The following is a 24,648-nucleotide window of genomic DNA, read 5'->3' on the forward strand; positions in this document are numbered from 1 at the left end:
TATGTTGAACCAGTTCCCAGTCTGCACAGGAAAAGCAGTTACCAGTAATCCATCTTTGATTAAGGTTGTCATGAGAACAGTGGGATATAGATGTCAAATGTGTGATAATATCACTTTTAAAACTTAAAAATGGTATTTAAAATATTAAATTGCCAGGTTTCCCTCCATTAATTGAGAAGTGGTAAACAAACACTGTTCAAGCACACTTTATATTTGCTGAATAGAAAATTTAAATGGTATGTTTGCATTTAGGTAACCAAGCTAAAAAAAAATCATTTTTTATAACAGAACTCCACTAAAAAAGATATTGCCTGGGGAAAATCTTATTTTCCTAGTATCTCTACTTTGAAGTTCTGTTATTTGGTGAAAGCAAAACAGGGAAATGCAAAGTTTTTCCTCTTTCCTGAAATCAGCATAGGACACAAAATAATTTCTGCTGGAGTATTATCCCTTCAATCCACTTAATATCCACTTAAGAGTCAGCAGTTTTGGATGATACAAGAAAAAGTCAGAGGTACTTGCTCCTTCCATCATTTCACGGCTTTACATCTTCAGCCTTTTAGCTCTTGGCTTTTCTCCCACAAGGGCCTTCCTTTCCAAGTGACAGAACAAATATCATTAACTACAAATCCTATGACTCTAGGGGTGAATGAGCACAGTGTTAGTTCCTTGACGTCTTCGGTTAACACACTAACACCAAAGCCAGAAAAGATATTTAAGATTATACAGCATTCTTTTCTACCTAGAACTATTTACATAAGGCACTTTCGCTTACATAAACTCAATTAAAACAATTCAGGAGAAAGGCAAACATACATCTTCCTATCATCTCCTGTTATCTTGCCTCGGGTTATTTGTTCTTATTTGCAGGACATAAAAATAAGACTTTTTTCTCCTCAGCTAGGTTTACCATGCCTGGTAGTGTAATGTGGATGCAGGAAGTCCTAGAAAATCTTGATCCAAGCCATTTACATTATGGTTAGGGAGGCAATCAATCCCAAGAAGTTGTGGACCATACTAGTTATGATCACTGCATAACACTGATCGTTTTGCAAAAATACAGATTCTCTATATCCAGTCTATCTCAGCCAAATGATCAGCTAGAATGTAGTAGTTTCATATGATAATAATTTTAATATCATACAAAAGAAAAGAAAAACACACAACACTTTCCCTTCCTCTTATATCTTGATGCATCCTCAATCAGAATCTTAGCTTGCTGGTTTTTTCAAATCAGAACTGTTCACCAGAATTTGTAAATAAAGCTTATTGTGGGTTTAAACTCCAAATGATGGTCTTTCTGGATTGAGGCAATGTAATAAAAGTAAAAGTCACACATGAAGAGGAGTAAAAAGAAGACATCGCTCTTCAGGAAGAGATTTGGAGATGAATGCAATTCCAAAACAGTGATGAATCAGGTAGATTAAATTTATAATTAGCAGTTTTATTTTTAAATCTTTCTTACTGATATTTCATTTGAAAATGCAGCAGTGTGAAAGTTGAAAAGTTGAGAGTCATCATCTTGTTAATAAAGCTTTTTTTGGTCTTAGTCATCCTGAAAACAGAGCCCATAGTATTAATGCAACACAATTCTCCAAGACAGCATTTTCTTATTGTTCAGCACTTCTCTATTATTTATATAGGGATTTTATTTTATTTTTAATGTGATTGGTCTGGAGATTTAAGAAGCCAATAGAGGATTGGCAACCAAGACAATTAGAAATGTGTTCATTTGAACTACATTTCTAAACAGCCTGAAAACAAAAATGTATTAGTATGTTACGAAAAGCAATTTTCTGGAACAAGGAAACCATTAAATCAACTGCAGCTAATTCGTTCTGTGGGCCACTTTTGCAGCTCAGCACTTTTGGCCAGAATACTAGTATCTGTTATAGTTTTTCTAAAATGATGATGTTCCTTGCTAGAAATGATGCTAGGAATGAGGAGTTTTGAAAACAAGAACAAGGTCTTTGACTTTGTTCTGAATTTTGTAATTTGAGTAGGCTCTTGTCCTTAGTACTCAGGAAAAAAATATTATCAAAAATTGTTTCTGCATAAATTCAAATGTTAAATGTGTTCATTTTCTTCATATTTTCCAGCCAGGCTAATAAAAATTACAGACAGTAAAAGTTATGACATGTTTCACACCAGCCTGATATGTGCTTTTCATCTTTGTTCCCTTTGTACATTAAGTCCATGTACCTAAAATGGTAAAGTGCAATTATGGCTTTAATAATTAATTCTATCTTCACTATTTAATTTAGCAGATGACAGGCAGATACGGTTCTCCTTTGACCTTGGTAGCATGGACATTTAACTAAAAACAAAAATCCTGAACTCAGCCCAAGGTAAGAAATAACAGACAGTACAATAAATTATGAGGGTCAATAAAACAGATGGCAGCAGTTAATCAATTACAAGAATTCAGCTAAAGTTCTGCTAAAGTAACTAGTCCTGTTTTTTCTCAGTGTAATCAACTGAGTCTAGTAGCCTGATAAAATTGATTGGATTTCCACAACCTTGAGGTGCCTCAGAATTTAAAACTTAATACCTTCTCACCAAAAGACAGGCATCTAATTAACCTGTCTCCAAACCTAATGGATATTCAGGAAAGTGAAATTCCATCCAGCCATTACATACCTTTTTGCTTTGAAGAAGGCATTTACAAGATTTTGCGCAACTCTGCTGGGTGTGAGAAAGTCATGGAGATGTTTTCCATTTGTGAGCAGGAAGAACTAAATAACCATATAATCCCAGAAGACTTCATTATTTATGACTCTCCTTCTTCTCCCCTCCTATAAAAAATAAACTCCTGGCATTTTTACTTTTTATCCTGTAGCAAGATAAAGGGTCTTGGTTATGCTCTTTTTTAAAAAATGGAACAGTAAAATACTGCCCATTAGTCTTTAACAGACAGTATTCAGTAGGTAATTGGAGACCACAAGCATTATTCTCATTAATACTCTCTCCAAGGCTATGTGATAGGATGAGAAGAATGTGGAAGGGAATGATATACTCTATAAAATTATGATAAACTGTTGAAAAGGATAATCTTAAAGGAGAAAGAGGCATTCAATATTCCATTCCTCTAACAGGTTATACAGTAAGCCATGTTCTTGTTTGTGATTAAAGTTTAGAATCTATAGATATCATGATTAAATATAATAAACTCAAGCTGTAATGAAAAGTTATACTAGTTAATGATTTTTTAAAGATTAATCAAACAAATCTTAAAATAAAAAAGAAGGCAAGAAAAGGCGAGACACAACAGAACACAAGGATCTAGCTTGTACCACAATGGTGAGTTGCCAAGAAACTGGTCTGAAGACAATTCCTTCAACGCTGAGTTCCACTGAGAACCTTATCTTGAAAATGTGTATGTCTATCTTCCACTAACTGTAACCAGAAATCAATAAAATAATGTTTTCATTGTATAATCAAAGCATATAGCATTTTTAGAAACATCTGTACCTAGAGGGGAATGAATATGATCAGAGGGGTTTTTTTGCTAGATCTCTTTATATTTAGGATTTTTTTAAAAAAAAAGAAATAGAAATTGCAGATGTTTTATTTAGACATTGTGAAATGATCAAGCCTAGTTGGTTTCATATGAATGGATGCAATGTTTTTTTTAATGCAAGACCTGCTCTATAGAGGATTTATTTTATTTTTTTTCTTGTATAGTTAAAATACTTGTTTCTTACATTTTGAGAAACCATTGTTATGACAATAGTTGTACACAGAGGTAGGGCTAATTAAAAAGAAGGTAGACTAAAGCATTTGAGCAAGTCTCAGGCTGCAGTCCTAAATTCACATACTTGGAAATAAGTCTGAATATGAACTTTTCCTTGGATTCATTCTTTTATTTATTTATTTAAATAATTTTTATTAAATTGTTTTTTTTTAATTTTTTTTACAATTTTCTTTTCAATGTTTTCGCATCCATTTCTTACATATCCATTTTCCTCCCTTACTTCAATTTACTATTTATACATATGATTCTAATATTGATTTATATACATAAAGATAACAATTTACTCAATTTCAATCATACATTCTATGTCCATTCCATTTCCACTTGTTTGTTACTACTTTTCAACTCGTATATCTTCCTCATTTACTCTTTCCTTGCCCTTTATACCGCTCCTCTAACCATTCATACCATTTCTCCCATACCATATAGTATTCTGTTTTCCTCTTTTCTTGTATTTCTTTTGTGAGCTTGTTCATCTCTGCGCACTTCAAAACTTTTCTAATCAAATTTACTTCCACCGGTGTATTATTATTTTTCCAATTTTGTGCATATATTATTCTTGCTACTGTTGTAATATGTATAATTAAATATTGTAATTTTTTTGTCATATAACCCTGGAAGTATTTCTAACAAAAATATTTCTGGCTTCATCTCTATACGTTGTCTGATTATCTCTTCTAAATATATTCTAATTTTACTCCAATATTGTTTCCTTGGATACATTCTTATTCACATTAAGAGCTTCAGAAAGATAGATTTGTTATCATGCTTCCTTTTTTTCCCTTCTTTGAAGGAATTTAATCACGCATCAGGATGATGGAGGCAAAATAAATATCTTCCAATGCATATGCTAATTTTATTTTTAAAATGGAAATGAGTCTGAGCTGAAAATGGAACACAGATCAATAACCATCACATGTACTTTTCCCAAGAGCTCCATCTGGCTATGGAGGGGGAGAAAAAGCTGAAGTAGATGATATGATTCAGCAGGGTATTATTTATTTTTAGGCTCAACATTTGAAAAGAAAATAAGTCTTCTATCCCTCATAGCAGTTTAGCATTAACTTCCCCTGAAGGTAGTGTGTTGTTAAGTTGAGGAACCCATTAATACTGAAGACTCAGAAAGGGAAGAGCTAGTGATGACACAAAAAACAATCAGTTCTTCCAAAAGGAAAACAAAATGAATTAAGTAGTTAAACTTCTGCCTACTTTCCTACACTTTATATCGTTGCATATAAATGGATAAAAAAACCTAAACTATTCCAGCAGTTGCTGAACTAAATCTATCAACATCAACAATTATCACTGGTTCTTTTGGCTCCAGTTTCTCTTCAACAATTTTGAAAGAGATAAGCCATGAGACCTTAGCTTCGATTCCAGAATTTTTTTTAAAAGGCACTTAGATCCAAAGGCCTGGCAAAGTTCACTATTAATATAAATATTCTCCATCGCCGTTTGTCATGTAACAGTTGTAAATTATTCTGGGTCTTATTTTCAATATTTATGGAACTAAACACCATTAGCAGTAAAATAAAATACAGAGAATAAGTCTTTCTTTCCAAAATGGAGGTTAAACCCAGAGAAATTGAACAATGCAAATCAATCCATTAAGTGGACTCCTTCTATATCTGTAATTATTGTTATTTTCAATCTGAGTTTAAATTAAAGTTTTAATATGAGTTTAATACACATGCATGTATGCAGAAGACAAACTGTGTATTAGTAGCTGATTTCATCATGTTTTCCTTTATACACACACACACACACACACACACACAGAGATTATATTATGTAAAACTCTTTTAATCAGGGAATTATTCTGGGCTTGAAAAAATTAGCTCCCTCAGAAATCTTCCCAGCAAGATCCCTCTATGCAGCTAAATTTTCAAGCAGCGTTTACCTGTCAGGTAGAATTCTCCCCCTCCTCCTGGAGCATCCAATTAAAAAATAAAAAGACTGGTCTCTAGTTTTCAAAAGGCAAAAACATTTTTATTACTTGTATTGGAAAAACAGCAGACAGGCAAATATACAGAAAGTATCAAACACAAGAAAACATTAAATGACAGTAAACTATTGGCTGGCTTGGGATAACTGTTCCTGCATCTTGAAGAGAAACTTGTTCAAAGCAAATACTTTGTGCACGACAGACTTAGCTGTCTCCTAAGTTACAGTATATTTCAAAAGCAAAGTACTTATTTGATACAAACCCTTAGCCCCCTCCTACCATATTTCTTACACAGTACAACAGCTGTTTCAGTAAAAGTTGCATGGAAAATTTACCTTGCTCTTCTCCTGGCTGCTCTTTTTTTCTGGACTGGACATCCTCCATTCTGGCAAGTCTGAATCCAGTTCTCTCTTGGTACTTCAAGTTTTGATATTCTCCCAGGCACCCCACTTTTTCAGGGATAAAACTTGTCTGTCTGTTCGTCCGTTTGTCTGTCCTTTGCTGAGCTACCATCCATACTTCTGCTACCTACTTACCAGTGGTGGGTTTCAATTTTTTTTACTACCAGTTCTGTGGGTGTGGCTTGGCTTGGTGGGCATGGCTTGGTGGGTGTGGCAGGGGAAGGATACTGTAAAATCTCCATTCCCTCCCCAATCCAGGGGAAGGTTACTGCAAAATCCCCATTTCCTCCCGATCAGCTGGGACTCGGGAGGCAGAGAGGGCCAGTCAGAATTTTTACTACCGGTTCTCTGAACTACTCAAAATTTCCGCTACCTGTTCTCCAGAACTGGTCAGAACCTGCTGAAACCCACCTCTGCTACTTACCTACAGTACTGCAAGCTACTTCATCTGACTGTTAGCTGCAGTTCAGCATATCAAATCTCAAGGGCTCAAGGTTGACTCAGCCTTCTATCCTTCCGAGGTGGATAAAATGAGGATCCAGATTGTTGGGGCCAATATGCTGACTCTATAAACCGCTTAGAGAGGGCTGTAAAAGCACTATGAAGAGGTATATAAGTCCAAGTGCTATTGCTATTGCTACTTCCAATGCTCTCATCCTACTGGTTGAATGGTGGAAACCCAACTGGGCAAAGGAGAAAATACTTTCTTCCTTCTTTCCTCTCTTACTTAAAAGTAGTCTTTCTGCTTTCTTCAGACTTTGCTTCTAGTACTGTAAGCTGAAAATGATTAATCCAAACGAACAATGATTTCATTACAGTACAATCCAGATCATAAAAGTATAAGATCAGATCATAAAAGTAAAAAAAAAAAAACACAATTAAATATAGTATGGTTAATCCAAAGAACCAGACTATTGGGGATTGTATTATTAATGTTTATTAAGAAGATAGTTAATATAACAATGCAGTAATTTCAGGGAGTATACAACAAATGAGAAATATATACAGGCAAATTAAAGGGCCAAGATTCTTGTACTTTTATTTGTGCTTTTTCAGTGCAAAAGTGAAGAAGCTTATCTCCTCCTCTGTGCCTAATGATTGTTTTGGAAATGATTACAGGGAGTCCTCACTTATAGTCTTGTTTAATGACCATTTGAATTTACAATGGTGGAATAAAATCATAAGTCATAATCATTGATGTTTTGTTTCATGTTCAAAAACTGTGCTTTCCTTCAGTGATTCCAAGCTAACAAGAATCTTTTTATTACTTCATTTAATCTCTTTCTCTAATTAACTTAGCATTTCTAAGGACCTTATTTCCTCTGCTGCTGACTTCTTATACCATATATCTGTGCAACCAGAACCTTAGCATGCAAGTTAACTATCCTATTTTTCCATGGCAAACTCCTGTCACTCTGTACTAACTTCAATGTCTACTTATCTCTTCGCTAACTGGATTACATATGTAATGTTTCTTCTGGACAAAGCAATTGTGGTTAATTACTGAAGACATATTCCTGGAATTGAAGAGATTAATAATGCATCTGAGAGCTATACATTGGAAATCATAACTATTAAGGACAGGTTTCAATATCATCAGGGATTTTAGAAAGGTTTGCAGTCTCTATTTTTATCAACAGAAAGCTGCTGGATAGGATTATAGTTATAATTGATAGACTTGGAGCTATGTTGTCTAGTATGTAATAAAAGGGCAATGGGAGGAATAAATAGTATGACTGTGATTACACTGCAAATCACAGCCCTTGGTTTCTAATGATTCTGAGTGGACCCATTTTGATGTTTCATAATTCAGCAGCAGATGACTCTGGACTTTATGAGGAAAGAAGAATACCACTGTCTGTACATCACATATGATTTTATATATTTCAGTAATGTTACACTAAAAAGATAAAGGTTTCCCTATCTAGTTGTGTCTGACTCTAGGGCACAGTGCTCATCTCCATTTCTTGGCTAATGCTGTCTGAATGTCTGAAGACATTTTCCATGGTCATGTGGCCAGCATGGTTATACAGCAAAGATTTATGGAATGCTGTTACCTTCTCACTAATACCTTCTCTCTTAGTGAGAAGGAATTACTAATTGAGAAGGTATTATTAAACTATTCATATTTGCATGCTTCCAAACTCTATGTGGGCAAGAGCTGGGGCAAGGAACGGGAGCTCACCCTGTTGAGCAGTGCTCGGGTTTCGAATCCAGGCTGTCAGCTTTTCAGCTGACAAGCTCAGCATCTTTAACTGCTGAGCCATCCCACCCCTTGTTATCTACTCCTTATTAAAGTCAAAGTATGGCCTTTCTTCTGAAGGAGTTGCTTTGACCCCTGAAATACTATGGATACTTTGTTGTGCACTTTTGAAGGTCCATTATCTCCTGTCCTAGAACGATTTTTTCTCCAAAAGATACTCAAGATAATTTATTTCTATTTACATCTACTCTTTTCTGAGTTTTCTTTTCTATTTTTCCTAACCCTAGTCCTACTATAACTAATCTCTAACTATTCTTCACTATTATTTCATTGTCTGAAAAAAAAATAATCTATGGCTTTCAGACTTCTCAAGATGGAATTATAAAAGGGATTCAAATATTTCTTTCTATATTGCTACCTGTTGCTATTACTAGAACATGAAAAAGTTGACTAACTTGTCTTTGGCTTTTAGAGAGGGCTTGGTTTTTTTTTCATTGTTTGGATGTTAGCTAAGAAAAATTCTACATTATCTCAACATTAGCAAAAGAAACAGTGCAACAGAAACTATGAAATGAACAACCCAAAATGCAATGCATGCGCCCCCTGCATGCACCCCCCATGCATGCATGTGCACCCCCACATGTTCCCCTCCCCTGCGCATATGCGGGCAGCCCCTGCATACACCCCATGTATGTGCGCGTGCCCCACATGCGCTGCAGAGACCCAAAGACCAATTGGCATGAACACATGCAGGTCGGAGCTGAACTGGAGTGACGGCTCGCGTGCCATTAGAGAGGGCACTGCATGCCATCTCTGGCATGCGTGCCATAAGTTTGCTATCACAGGCCTGTGAGATAAATTTTCAATATTTTATTGAATCCTTGTCTGCAAATTGGCAGACCGTACATAGCTTCCTTTGTATACCTATCAAAGTTGATTTTGTTTTATTGCTTCACTTTTTAGTTAAAACTTGACCGGCATTTAGTTTTAGCTAAAGACAACTAAAACATTCCATATTTTATTTGTACCTCCTAATTCCATATTTATTCATTCTGTTTAGTAAAATAATTAGAACTATATTATAAAAAATGACTTATAGGTTATTTTTAAATGTTATACTTTTTTATTTCCCTTTTTTCTTTTTACATTTAAGATAAATGTATAAATGCATTTAAATTAGTCAATTGCATTAAAAAATCTTACTTTCAATCAGGAATTGGAATGTTGATCCATATCACTTTACTTGTCCTATTATTGCTACAGGATTATTAACATAACTTAAGACCATTTATTGCTGGACAGGGTGTATTTGATTTAAATTGAGTTGATTGAAATCACAATTTAAATCATGATTTAAATCACTAGTAAAAAGGGTGATTTAAATCAACTCGATTTAAATCATAATTTTTAAAGAGCAACTGTCATCTCTGCTACTCCTTTGACCCACTGTTGACTCACCGATAGTCCCAGTGTTGCAGAATATACCGCCTCATGCTACATAACTAAGCTCCATTTCATGCTGAATAAACTAAATTATTTATGTATCCTAAATAGAAAACTATCTTACGATAGATTTTTACCCCAAAAGTTTTTTATTAAAATAAATTCGATAAAAATAAAAAAAATCCGATTTAAATCAAAAAAATCCGATTTAAATCAAAAAAATCTGATTTTTTTAATTTTTTTTTTAAAAAATCATTGATTTTTATCCACTCTGTTGCTGGATAAAGGTACATATATTTGCTTGGTTATGGTATTTTGAACTTACTAAGATTTATGGAGGTTATGCATATGGGCAAAATAATTATTTTAATACAATGAAATGATAAATCAACACCTGATTTACCGTAGTAGTTTACTTTTGCATCTTCAGCAAAAAAAACAATAAACAAACAAACATTAAATTAGAGCAAATTATTCAAATATATTGTGATACTTACAAGACTTTTTAAAAACACCATGACCATTGCGACAAAACATATTGTTAACATTATCATATCTATGTGTGTCTTATATATATACTATATACTTGATGGTTGTAATAATAAGCTGAATTATTATTATCAGGTATCTGATAGGCCTAAAATCAAATACCCTAGAGGTTTCTTTAAGATATACATGAAGTGACATAGGATCAAAGCAATCTAAGATTTTATTAAAGATTACACTTAAAAGACATGCCCAACTGTATGGAAATATTTTAATGATTGTTACATTTTAATTAGCAGCTTGAGGTTAGAGTCTTTATTTAACTCTAGTATGTAGCTTGAAAATTGACTATGTGCTATCAAGCTGGTGTCCACTATTAGTGACAACGTAGATGGGTTTTTTTCATGGTTGCAAATTAATGGGTCTATAAATTATGGTAAAAGGCTAAAAAAGTTTCTATTGCAGACTTGGTCTCTTCAGACTCAGCCTGCTTTCTTTTCATTTTTCTCCAGAGTTTTTCACAGTAAAACTTTGCTTGTTTCACGAAAATAGTTATCATGTACCTTGTTTCTGGTCTTGCACAGCTTGTGAATCAAACCATTGTTTCATTAACAGTGATTCCATTATAGCTTATAGTACAAATACGTAGGAAACAATTTGCAAAGTATTTAAATATTTTAACAGAATAATAGATTTGCAAGGGACCTTGGGAATCTTCTAGTCCAAATTTTGTTATTTTGCTACAATATATTAGTGCATTTTAACTTCCCCAAACATTTTCTCAGGTACTGCCACAACCCTGCAACCCTCAGAGCCCAAAATAATAAACTAGAATTCCTTGACAGCAAAAAGACAAACGGCCCCTGGCTGGTATTAGTGTCTAATACCATGCTATGTATCCAGCACTGAGTTCTAGAAAATGTGGCATTTTTTTTTCTTTAGCAATTACTCTTTACCACAAAACTTCACTTGCTTCAACATCTCAGGTGTTTAAATGTATCTGCCAAATCTTAAAGTAGGCAGAGAGTCTGTCTATATTTTGTCCTCTCCCTCGATGAAAGGAACAGCAGTTTTCCTAAATCTTTCAGAAGTAGTATTTCTCAATAGTTAAAATGTGGCGGGAGAGAGTAGACCTTTGCTTCTCAGCTATGCCTTCAATTTTACAAATACTCTGGACTGCTGTGATGTATTTGCCATGTTGGAAAAGTGATTGCTCCTCTGTAAATATCAGCATCCCCTGCTATGGTCAATAGATGATGCCAGTATTGAACGGATGGAAAAAAATATCTAAAGGAAGCAAAAACTTAAATTCTTCACTTTTAAAAAAAAAATATCCTATCTTCTACAGGTCTTATTTATTACAAATTATGATTAACAGAATTCTTTGGCAAGAAGAGCCAAACAATGCGTTAGCAATGTTGAAATTCAACACTGGTGTGGAGAGTTCCAAGTTGGGTTCATAAGGGAGATCTAAAAGTATATTAAAACTGTCAGGAAATATGCAGGTGTCTTGCATTTAGTCTCTGACTTATTCACATGGGGCAAGACTTGTAAACATTTTACTGGCAGGTAAGGAACAATGTAAGACAAATAGTCTCTAAATTTTGGATTGAGGAGAACTGGAGTTTCTAATGACTCTAATTAAACTTCCAGCATTGTGCTGATACAGGCGAGATGTTTTAATGAACTAAAGAGATAAGTTTCTTTGACCTGAACTCCCATTTAATTCTTTAATGCCAACTTTTGACAGGCATTATATAATAGCTAATGGGAAACAATCAGCAAACATTAGAAGGCCAAGCCATTGAAGTTGCAGCAATGCTAAGGATTCCGCATTCACACATACATTCTTAGCAGACACAATGATGAATGATATTAGGATTAGTTGTGAACAGAATTTTGCCTCCCTAAAACATTTGAGAGGACGAGTTACTGTCATATGATTTGACCTTGTAAGTTATTGACATGTTTCTGAGTTATTTTAACATAGAGCTATATAAATAGATTTAAGGAGATTTTTTTTTTTGTTAAAGAAATTAACGTTATATTCAATTATGTCCCAAACATTAGAATCTGACTATTTTTGAAGAATTGTGGCTATACTGGATTTGAGATATTGCTAAGAAAATTATTTTTAAAAATTACAAATGTACCATTATTCTTGATATTAAGGTTTAGATTCAAGAGATGTGTAATTTCTATTTTTAAAAAGGCAATTTTATCTACAGTATTAAAAACTGATGAAACATATTTCCCTTTGATATAGATTTTATTACATTTTACAACAGTTGAATATTTTCATTTTTTTTAAAGCTTTAAAATATTCATGTTTATTGAATACATGGTATCTAAAGTTAGTTGCAATCTCCAAAAGTTATAAACAACTTTTTTTAGTTTAGTATCGTGTTTACCTGGGATTGTATATTTTAAAAATGTCTTGCCATTTTATGTAAGCTTTTATAAACGATTTGTGTGTGTATCTGTATGTGTCTGTATAAAAGGACGTAGTGATTAAATATGTTGGAATTCAAAATATGTGTAACACTTTCAATTTAAAAAAGCACATGAAAAATATGTTTCTCAAAACAGAAACTATCAAGTTGTCTTTGTTAGATGGATTTTTAAAAGACCATTAAAAAGAACTAAGCAGAAAATTTTTCTTTAGCTAAGTGCCACTTTATTCTTTTCCAAACAGGACATATGGCAGTGATGTGGCAAGACTGACATTTTCATTCTTTTCTTATATTCCAGATTTCAGTGATAATAAATACCAACTCCCAACCCTACTTGGATATACCAGAGACTGGACTGGTAATCTTTCTTAAGCAAAATTTCTTTTTTGCTTGATTGTTCCCCATAGCAGAACCATCCAATCCATGTCTTTAGAGAAATAAAGATGCAATTGGTCCAAGTATTAGGTAAAGAGGTTTTTCTTAAACACCACCACTGACTGCCAAATATGGAAATCACCCTTAACTCTATAAAGATTTGCTTTGTTCTTCTCTATTCATGTCAAGTTACCACTTGCTCCCCTGAATTCCTTTTTAGAGCAAGTTACTTAAAATAGCTCTAATAGGTAGCATGCCAAAGTGCTTTTTAAGAATGTACGCTAACTATGCCTTCGCTTTTCTTTTGAGACCAAACCAATTAAAATTTAAAACTGAGCATTAGTTCTTATCATCCATTTTACATAGTTGTTTTGGTTCCAACATAATTTCACGTTGGAATTCCTGGGTCATTCAGCATTTGCTTCTGCCTTTTCTGAATAATGCATTAGATATTTTCAGGTAGAAATCAACAACATTAAGAACAGCTATCCTGCAAAAAAAATTTGCAAACATATTTTGTGTCCTAAACTCTTTAATCAAGCATTCTTGTTCAAGGAAATGACAATAATTTTCTTCTGTTTAAAACACATAGCCACATATATCATTCAAGAGGCATTTATTTATAATTATTATTTTCCACAAATTAGAAGAGACTCTCTGAATCCATGGTGAAGAATAGTCTCTTTTCAAATGTTCCTGACAAAACAATTCTGGCAGAATAAGAGACTATTATTATTATATGTTCTTATTAGATGAACTTCAATTTGAATTTGATGTTTAATACTTTGAACTCTAATTCTTATCTTCATATGAACTGGGCATTGCTACAGCGGGGATTTAATAAGACAGACTGGCACACAAGACCAGTTTTATTACAGGACAAGTGCAGAAGATTCTTCTGATCCCTTGTACATAAACTTCTTCACCAAATCCCTAAAAACATACAATCATTCCTTAAAATATCCATATCCATATCCATATCCATATATTTTTAAAAACGATTTCTTGAATGGAATTTAGTGACATACATTATGATTTATCAAGATGGAGATAATATTAGGAACTTTTCCACAAACTATTTTGGACTTTAAAAGATTGAAAACAAAGTGTAATATGCAACCTGAAAATCATAAAATCAATGGTATAATTTTACCTCCACTCACTTAAATTCTGAATTTTCTTTTAGTGGCAGCTCAATATAGAAAGTATCACAGCTTGTCTTCCATGTATTAGTAGTATGTTAAACACACTATTAAGAATGTATTTAAAAGATTCAATATCTTCAATAAGATCAGCTGGTCTAACTATTTTTATGCTTCATATTTTTCTACATGAACCAAAACCTTCAGACAAAATGCATGCAAATCACTGATCTTTGAAATATTAAAAAGTATGATCAATGTTATTGGTTAGTCCCAACAGTGTTAGAATTTCTAATATTTTGGGAGCAGTAAATACATTTCAACTTCTGAAAACATTCTGTGATTTTTCTTAAAAAAATAGTTTGTTATAAAACATAACTACCAGACAACAAACTGATGAGACCATCCATTCCATGCTTACTTTTTTCCAACAGATTCTTTCCATTACTCAGCATGCTTTTCCCTCCCAGGACAGATAGGTAAAGTTGCAAGCACTGGATTGCAATTTTTAATTTCTTGCAATGCCTACCTATCATTTATTGGAACCAGCAATATTCTTCGAAATAAAAATGAAGTTGAAAATTGGTGCTTTGAAGCAGCCCATATTTGCATTTAATTTAAGTTTTAAAAAGTATAAATCAAAATCAGTTAAAATTAGGACTTGACAGGTGCCAGTGGAAGCATCTATGACCCGGGGATTACATTGGTGACCTGGAGTTTCAACTGCAGAAATATTTAATATAACATAAATATTTGCTGCAATTATAATGAATATCTTCCGTAACCTTGTGAATAGACTGCTTGGAGGTTTATTAGTGGTGCCAATCATTCATCTACTGTGAGAGAGCTTGCGGTTACATCTCACATGTCTGAAGAAAAATTTTGACTAGCTGGAACTTACAAAATTTTGATGTACCAAGATGCTTATTAGTTGGCTCACTTCTAAAGTACAAATTTTTCTGTTCTTTTAAGAAATTTAAATATTCTAAAAAAAAAAAAAAGTAGCATTCATGATAATGAAGCCAAATGTCAGGATAAAATAATGTATCTGGTATTGAGTCTGAAATAAGGTAAAATAAATGGTACCATTCTCATCAATACATACAATGCCTGATTGCTTGTAACTTCCCAGTTATCCACGTTTCGTGTAGGTCTCTATACAATAGCAAAGTTCTATGTCAAAATTAGCAGTTTTTGCTTGCAATTTATAATTTCAGGTATATTGATTTCATTTCTTTCTAGACAAACTACATGGATAGATATATAATACTGACTCAAGGCATTATTTTTCATCTTCTTAATCTTTAATTTATGTTACAATAGCTCTTAAATTGGATAAAAATGCACTATTCATATAAAAATATAATCTTTTGAAACAAACACAACAATACTACCAAGAAAAAGTAGAATGTAATCGCCATAAAAAAATTTGTGCTTTCATCCCATGGTCTGTTTGCAATGTCATAGAAAGAGGAGTGCATCTCATACTCTTTGTTTGCTTGTTGTTTTAAGATTGGAATGTCTATTTTTTGCCAGGCTTTAATGAATAGAAAAATATAGGCCCCAAAATACACTTATTTCAAAACAGGTTTGTTAACTGTTGAAAAAACAGGAATTACGGATTCTTGTGTCTACTAGGATTTCTATGACTTACAGTACCAATATCCACCTGCCATATCAATATTAATATTACATATCTGCACTTTAGTAAGAAATTAAGAGAAAAACATTCAAATTATGGTTTAATTTAAGTCAAAATGAAACACTTAAGAAAACGTATGTTCCTTCTTGCTTCAGCTTCATCATTATCATGAAAAATTCAGGCAGATATTCGAAAAGCTTCCCAGGCATTTTGCCTTTGTATCAGTCTTGAAATCTGGGCAGGCAGCCACGTGAATGTGTTTCATTTTAGGATATTTTTATTTGGATCAAATCCATAATTAACTCCACTTCATTAGCTAAAAGGAATAAAAATCTTTAATAATAAATCTATATGACACCCCTAAATTTTAACATTATTCACTAAAAGTTCCATTCTCCTGAGCTTGCGTTTATTTTTTGGCATTGGTTTGTCATATAAACCATTTTTAAGAAGATGCTCCTTGCTGTGATGGACTTGGGCACCATGCTGGATCTGGAAAGCACAAAGAGCTTGAAGAGGACGAAGTACAGTCTGGTTAGAAAGAAAGAGAAAAAAAAAGAAAACTTAGAGCTAGACATAAATTACCTAAGCCTTTAGTTGCATGAAGTGAAATAAATACTTTGCTTCTGAGCCTATTTACTTGGAAGTGATATTAATCTATAAATAAATTTGCTTGAGGCTGTGGAATATGTCCCTGTTTTTTTTTAAAGCCACTGAAGCAATTTCAAGCATGATTTTAAAAGCAGTTACCATCTCAGTTTCACACTTTTCTCTGTTGGTTTACATGTTGAACTGCTTAGTACTATGTCACTAGTAAGAATGAATTTAGCTTCCACTACTATTTCTTGCTAAATAAGCTAGAAATAGTAAATTAAGAGAAAACGTTTTGGGGCAAAGAATCTATTGTAGACAAAATGTTTTCCATTACTATGATTCCATAATGTTAATTATAGGAAGGACATTATTTTTGATGACACAATTATAAATCCTGAAAGTACAAAATTGTCTCTGTAAGTAAATATAAAGGAGCAGACTCCCCTGAGCAAAATGCCTGATGACACATTGTTACATCATGTAGTTTTCCTGGCAATAATATTGAAGTTATTTGTCACTGTGTCCCTTTCTGCACTGTCATTTTCCAGTTGTGTGTCAGTTATCTTCGATTACCCACTTCTTTACCAAAGGGGGAAAAAAAAAGACTGACCAATATCATTATTGAACAAAGATTATATTTAGTATCATTTTAATCGAAAGAATGAAAACTATTCTGCAGGATTTTACACATGATGACCAGTGTAGTTTCTTACCTAAAAGACAGTTGACAGATATCAAACATATAATTTTATTATATTAGAATATTTTGGAACACCACAATGAAAAACAAGATGTGTTGATCTTTACTGATGAGAGGAAAGCATTTGACAACTTGAACTAGACTTATCTATTTAATTTTGGAAAATATGAAATTTGCAGAAAGTGTTATTAAATGAGTGTGATCGATATATACTACACAAACAGCACAAATTACAGTCAATGGCAAACTGTCTAGATCAGTGATGGTCTATACCATCTAGACCAGTGGAGGGCGCGTGTATGGGCTGCAACCCGGAAGAGAAGCTGCCAAGGGCGCATGCACACGCCCAAAAATGAATTTCTGTCTTACGGGTTTCTGGTGTGCATGTGCGCGATGATCTGCTGGCTGGCACTCACGCTCACGCAGGAAAACAGAAGACCAGCTCTTCCAGTTTCCGGCACTGCCACATGCAAAAAGGCCAGCTGATTGTTGTGCACGCATATGCACCTGAAACCCGGAAGAGAAATGGGCAATGCCACGTGTACCAGGCGACATGGCTCCATGTGCCACTGGTTTACCACCGTCTAGATCCTGTAGCATTCAAAAAAGGACAACTCAAGGCTCTCCATTTCTGCCACTGGTGTTCATTTTAGTTCTTTAAGTTCTTAACAGATAGCAATAGCAATAATACTTAGACTTAGTGCTCTACAGCCAATTCTAAGCAGTTTACAGAGTTAGCATATTGTCCCCAACAATCTGGGTCCTCATTTTCCCGACCTCAGAAGGATGGAAGGCTGAGTGAACATTGAGTTGGTGAAGACTGAACCACTGGTAGTCAGCAGAATTAGCCTGAAATACTGCATTCTAACCACTGCACCACCACGGCTCAGATGCATAAAACAATATGAAAAAGTAGCTTGGATGAAGGTTATAGACTGGTATAGAAATTTGCAGATAATTAAGAATAATTAAATTCAGAATAATTAAAAGTAATAAATATATGAATGGAACAGCTAAAAAAATTGGGTGCATTAACTGGATTTAAAGTTAACAAAGAGAAGTGGAAAACTTTTATAAAAATATAAAAATGGAATATCAAAAAGAGTTGATGGTAAAAACTGGTTAGAGAAAAAAGTGAAATATTTGGGTTTTACCATAATTAATATGAATTGTATATTATTTCAAAATAATTATATCAATGTATGGAATGAAATTATGAAAGACTTTTTTTAAGATGGGAAAATACAATTATGAAGAATTTATGTAGTGAAAGTGAAAGTATTTCCTAGAATGTTGTTTTTATTTTAAAAAATACTTTTTTTGAAAAACGATGCAGTTTTAAGTGGTGGAAAAAAGATGTGTTCAAATTTATATGGTAGTGGAAAAAATAAAAGGTTAAATATAAAATTCTTGAATATACAGAAGAAAAGAGTATTGGGATTGCCCGATTTTAAATTATATTTTTCAGCCTGCTGCTTGGTTTGGATGAAAAAATGAGTGTTGCTGAGAAATTAAATAATATAAGAATTAGAAGAATATAACCCGATATTTGGTTGGCATTAGTTTTTATGGCTTTGCAAAGTTAAAATTAATGTAGATGTAAAAAAAAAAAATTACGTAGAAAGTACCATATTAATAATACGGAATAAATGCAAATCAGGGCTATGTCCAAAAATACCTCATTGCTTTCAGTATAGCAAGCATTTTATAGAAAAGAAACAGTGGAAAAATTGTATTGCTTAACATATCAAGATTTATCAGTAAGGAAAATGGAAAAATCAAGATAATGCCATGAGAACAATTGAATTAATTTTCAAAGGTTTTCATCTGCACATTTAAAAGAAAGATTTAATATACATGAAATATTACTGGATTGAGCAATATAAAATGAAATTTGAACTGAATTATATAGGAATCATGAATATGTGACTGTAAAATGTATAAAGCCTCATTAAGATTTGAATGAAAGAGGAAGAGGTTAAAGGTTGCATGATAAAATGGGCAATTCATTTTCATTATAATATGCAGACAGCTAAATGGGAGAGAATGTGGATGAAATTCATATTATGCTATAGTTTAAGAAATAATTTTTATAAAAGGATGTACCTTTTTATGTACATCATTTTATGTACCTGCAGATCCCATGGTATGATGAGAATAATACAAAGAAGAAGATGTATCTTTATATAAGACTCCAGAAAAGAAATATAAAAGACATATAAAGATACTTCAAATCAACGTTGGAAATGTGAAAAGCAGGAAGTAAACATGCATGGTAGACTTGTGAAAATGACATAAAATACCAATATATACATTTGGATACAAATAATTTTAAAGATTACTATTGGGGGAAAAACCAGAACTTTTTTTATTAGGATTTATGGATAGCGAATTAGAAAAGATTTATGGAAGATTGATTTTATATATATAGTGACTGCAACAAGTTTATTATTTGCACAATGATGGAGAAATACTGACATACCCAGATTGTTGGGGGCAATATGCTGACTCTGTAAAATGCTTAGAAAGGGCTGTAAAGCACTATGAAGAGGTATACAAGTCTAAGTGCTATTGCTATTACTACCTATCACAGAGGAATGGAGTGTGAAAATGGCAAAAATGGCGGAAATGATTCCTTTGATCAGGGACAAAATAATAAGTACTTCTATAAAAGACTAGAAAACCTTTATGAATTTTTTGCTAAAAATGGAGAAAAGTGAAATGAAAATTTCAGGGTTTGATTATTTTAAAAGAATAAAGAGTTTGAAGGAATTTTTGAGAGAAGTAGATCAATTAGTTTATTTACAACTGTTGGAACTGTTGCTTTTTTTTCTGATTCCTGTCTTTACATAATCAGTTTTTATTTCTCTGTTTTGCTCTTGAAACTTTCTCTTTTTTCTATTTTTCTTAATCCTTTTCTTTTTTAATTTATCTTTTATGCACAAAATAATTTACCTTTAAAATTACTTTAAAAGTCAATTACGCTTTTCCATTTTTATTATTTATTTTTTTTAAAAAAAACATAACAAACCCCTCCCCCAGATCTTATTGTCAAAATTGTTTTCTTATAAAATATTTGTTTTTAAGCAGAAAAGCAATGCTGAAGATTGCATTATCACTTCAGTAGACTTTAAGTACTAATTGAGAGACCGAGTATCATACTGTGTACAGATATTGGACTCAGAACATGAAGATCCAGGTTCTGCTGCACACTCAGCCACAGAATTTCACTGGATAACTTTGGGCCAAGGACAAAGATAGCAAGATGGAGCATTTGCCATGACAGCCTTGACCGCCTCAGTGAAAAGCAGAATATCAATTTAATGAATAACTAAAAATAAAAAGATGTTATGTGGTGATAATGATAAAGGACTAGATTGATTTCTATCTCTGTGAACTCTCTACATGTCTATAACGTTTCTAGTTTCATTATGACATGACAGATACATCTTCCAAAAATTCAAAGATAGTGATTGGTTTTTGTTTTGTTTTTTGGCTACATGATAAATCTGTTTTTCAGTATATTGCCTATGTATTTAAAAAAGCTTTTTCAGCCTATTTAATTTAAACATTTGCAATAAAGAATAAGCTCTAAGTTAAAAATCATCTTTGGCGGAATTTCTAGAAAAGCTGACAGCCATTTCAAGTAACATGTCCAAAAGGCAAAGTGCATGGAAAGCATTTTAGTATTTTGACAGAGTCTTCCATCACAAAGCAGTGGGATCTCTCACAAAACAAAGGTTAATGTCTTATTGTTCTTCTTTAATCTAGTAAAATAAGCTTAACCTCTAGGGATGTCATGTGCCAAATTCTTGTAATGGCATTTGGCAGTTTTAAGCTGTTAAGTAGATTGAAATACCGTGTTTTCCAGAAAATAAGACCCTGTCTTATATTTTTTTGAACCCCGAAATAAGCGCTTGGCCTTATTTTCAGGGAGGTCTTATTATTATGGGGCACGTGGAGCAAGATGGGGTCCAATTGCCGTCTTATATGATTTCCAGCTCTGCGTTTTAAATATTTTCAGGGAGGGCTTATTTTCGGGGGAGGCTTATTTTAGTGCATGCGCTCAAAAGCCCGATTGGGCTTATTATCAGGGGATGTCTTATTTTGGGAGAAACAGGGTAGCTATTGTAAAAGTTTTGAGATAATATATACTTTTTATCTCATATTAATATCTACATATGGAAGTGGGCTTACAGATACATTTTAATCTTCATGATGATTACTAAGTTTGCTTAGGTCATTTTGAAAAATAACTTGTGAAGCAATTATTTTGCATGTAGGACTATTAATCACTTGACTGACATAAGATTATAAGCATTCTACAACAATGATAGCAAGTGCAAATCTGGCTAACAGGACAGACTGAAAAATAGATAGATGCAGGGGTAGCAGGAGGCAAAAGTAGAATTGTCAATAATTCCAAATCATACACACAACCCAGTTCTCACATTTTATATCCTCTAAAAAGTATTTCATGTTCTGTGTACTATTTCTCATGTATGTGTGATATGTGGATTTTCATCACAATATTTTTGAGATCAATTTGAAGGTAGAGCAACAAGATCCGTCCATTGTCAGTTACCTCACCAATTGCCTGACAACCAATTTAATCTTTACAGAGAATAGGGCCATCAGGGACACAAAATAATATGGCATTTGAGTTCCATTTTTTAACTTAGGAAAGATTAATCAGCTGCTATTGGAAAGGTGGTGGTAGGTGACAGAATTATTCAGCAGTTTTCCATCCTAGACAATACCTATTCTTTCTACCTTCTTTCCCTTCTTGATCACAAACATGATAAATATGTTTTATGATAAGTATTTACTTTATGGTAAATACTTTGGTATACTTTAATAGTATACCAAACATCTTCCTCATAACAAGAATACTCTACTATCCTTTGAAAAGAAAACTATAGACATTCATGATAGTCAATGTTGCTTTTACTAAAAACTGAGTCTGGCTGCATGAAGGAACAAATATCCTAAACTACATGTGATATATAAATTGCAACTCCATCAAATATTCAAATATATTCCTTTACAAAGCTCACATATTGATTCTCTTAGCTCATGGTAAAGGAAAACTATGTTTTTCTTCTTTTCCTTTTTTATTTCTCCTTACAAACTCCCTTTGCACATATTTATTTCTCTTTATAAACTCCCTTTGCACTAGTTTCTAAATCTTGTCATAATTGTTGGTTAAGCAGCAGTTACACAAGGAACTGAAGTCACAGCTTTGAGTTAGGAGAGGGATTAATGACAGTACAATAACAGAGAGAAGGAAAAATATGAAAGAAAAGGATGGTTAAAAAGCAAAGAAGGCACAGAAAGACACTGCAATTTCAAATACAATTTTTGAAAGCCTCGGTAGGTGAGAGGGACTTATTTCTGAATAAAGAAACAAGATTAGGTTGTTGTTCCATGGTTGCAAATCTTAACCTGCTTTCTTTCTTTTCTTCCTCTTATATCTGCTCAACTGGAGATTCAGCTGCAGAAATCTGCCAACCTTAAACTAAAGCTGTAGGCTACATGGAGAAAAAAAATGCACTTCTGCTAAACTGAATTTGGTAATGTCCCACAGATATATGATCAAATAATAGCTATGCAATGTATTTAATGAAACAATAGATTACTTTTAACATATATTTCTATATTTATTCAAACCTGCACATCCACATTATATAGATTAAAAGGTGAAAATTCAAGCTTCCTCAAGTTATACTGGCAACTGGGATGGAAATTTCCATTGCTAAGCAATGCAGTTGTAAAGTGTGACATCACATGATTGTATCACTTATTGATGGCAATCTTACCAGTCACAGTTGCTACCATACCCAAAACACGTGGAGTCTTAAGAGGAAATTATGTTGGTCCCAGATATGGGAGTGCCATGGACTGGTGGTGGAAAGCAGTACGAGGGCCAGCACAGACTGGGACAGGTCTTCGGAAATCTGATGGAGGCCATGAGCAGAGAGTGCTGCAGCAAGAATTGACTTACTGGAGTGACCTGCAAGCTTCCCCACCTGCTTTCCCATTGACTTAGCTTGTGAGAAGCCAGGACAGAAGGGCAAACATGTGACCACAGATCCCTGTAATGTAGTTGTGAGTTGAATTCCCAAGTGCCCAGATCACGATCATGTCACTGGTGTGTGTGTGTGTGTGTGTGTGTGTGCGCGCTGCAATGTTTGTTTATTCAGAAACCGGTCATAGCCCATTTGTTACCATAACTTGGGTCATGGTCCAGTGCCATTATAACTTTGATAACTTTGCTGAAAAAAAATGCAAACACAGTTATGCAACAAACACAACAAATCAAGTGTCTTATTAATCTCATATGCTTGGTATAAAGACATCATTGACTCTTTCTTTGAATTATTTCCAAATTTTCCTTTACTTCATTATCCACCCCCACCCCTTATTTAGCTAACAAAATGACAGTGAAAACCAAAGGAATTTATTTTACATACTTTGTGCCATAGTGGACAAACAGTACCCAATGTTGAAAAAGAAGTTTTCTAGAAGGTCTATCAAAGAAATGGGATGAAGCATATGAAAAGGAGTGGTAAGGTTAATGTAAGAATAGGTGGGGTAAGGGAAAAAAACCTTAGGAGAATCACATTTATTCCTGCCAGGTTTTCTAAACTTAATGTAGGAAGATTTAAGAAAAGATGAAGTGAAAAATTTGAACCATGGCCAGTAAAACAACCTATTTTTTTCTTTAAAAAAATAAGCATAGCTTACATTTGGTTATTCCATTAGTGGTATACATGGCTTTAAAATTACCTACCTCTTTAATTGCATCATTTTTTTCCACGATGGCTAGGGCAATAGCTGCACATTCAAGTGTAGACAGGCATGCATTTGTGGGCTGGGTACGAATTATATACTGACTTGAAAAGCTGGTTTTCAGTTGTACCTGAAAATAGTAATTTCAGATTAAAGAAATGCATCATTAAAACACAGTGTGTTCTCTGTTTCTAAAAATTTTCCTTTAATTCTATAAGATTTTAGTTTTTAGTAATAATCATTGGCATAGGTTGTAATGACACATGTTGTACTGAATACAAGGATTTGCAATATATTAATAATATTTTTATATTTATTAAAAATAAGGAAAACAGCCTGTAATATTTTTACCACCAACTCAAAAACAAACCTAAAATAGGATTGCATTAGCATAATAATATCTGCACTAATACACATATAAAGAGACTATAGTTCAAACCGCACCATCAAGCACTGGTAGGATGAAACTGAACAAATTGGAGGGTGGGGAAAGTAAGGTGATTTCTGCTTATTGCCTCCCTATCACTTACAGCCATAAAAATATTTTGACGAACTGTGCAGTGCTCCAGAATGTAGTACCAGCATTACAGGGCAAAGAATTAATCATCAATTTCAGTGATAGCCGTTACATAGTACATTTTTACAAATGGGCAAGCAGAATATACTTTGAATGTTTAGCTTGCTTACACTACCATTTTACAGCTAGGTAGTACGATAT

The 24,648-nt window shown here is 33.4% G+C and overlaps 1 protein-coding gene across 1 annotated transcript in view; it reads right to left on the minus strand.

Annotated features, from left to right (window-relative positions):
- Window positions 1–13,659: 13,659 nt before the first annotated feature.
- Window positions 13,660–24,648, minus strand: part of DTWD2 (DTW motif tRNA-uridine aminocarboxypropyltransferase 2) — a 74,196-nt gene continuing 63,207 nt past the window's right edge. The window contains exons 5-6 of the mRNA XM_034432814.2: window positions 23,932–24,060; window positions 13,660–16,375 (exon numbers count right to left, since the gene is read on the minus strand). Of these exons, the coding sequence (XP_034288705.1) occupies window positions 16,205–16,375; window positions 23,932–24,060 (300 nt within the window). The 3' untranslated portion in view covers window positions 13,660–16,204. The remainder of the gene's footprint in view (window positions 16,376–23,931; window positions 24,061–24,648) is intronic.

This window comes from Pantherophis guttatus, chromosome 2 (assembly GCF_059756535.1).
Source record: "Pantherophis guttatus breed Tessera chromosome 2, ASM5975653v1, whole genome shotgun sequence".
Lineage (NCBI taxonomy): Eukaryota > Metazoa > Chordata > Lepidosauria > Squamata > Colubridae > Pantherophis > Pantherophis guttatus.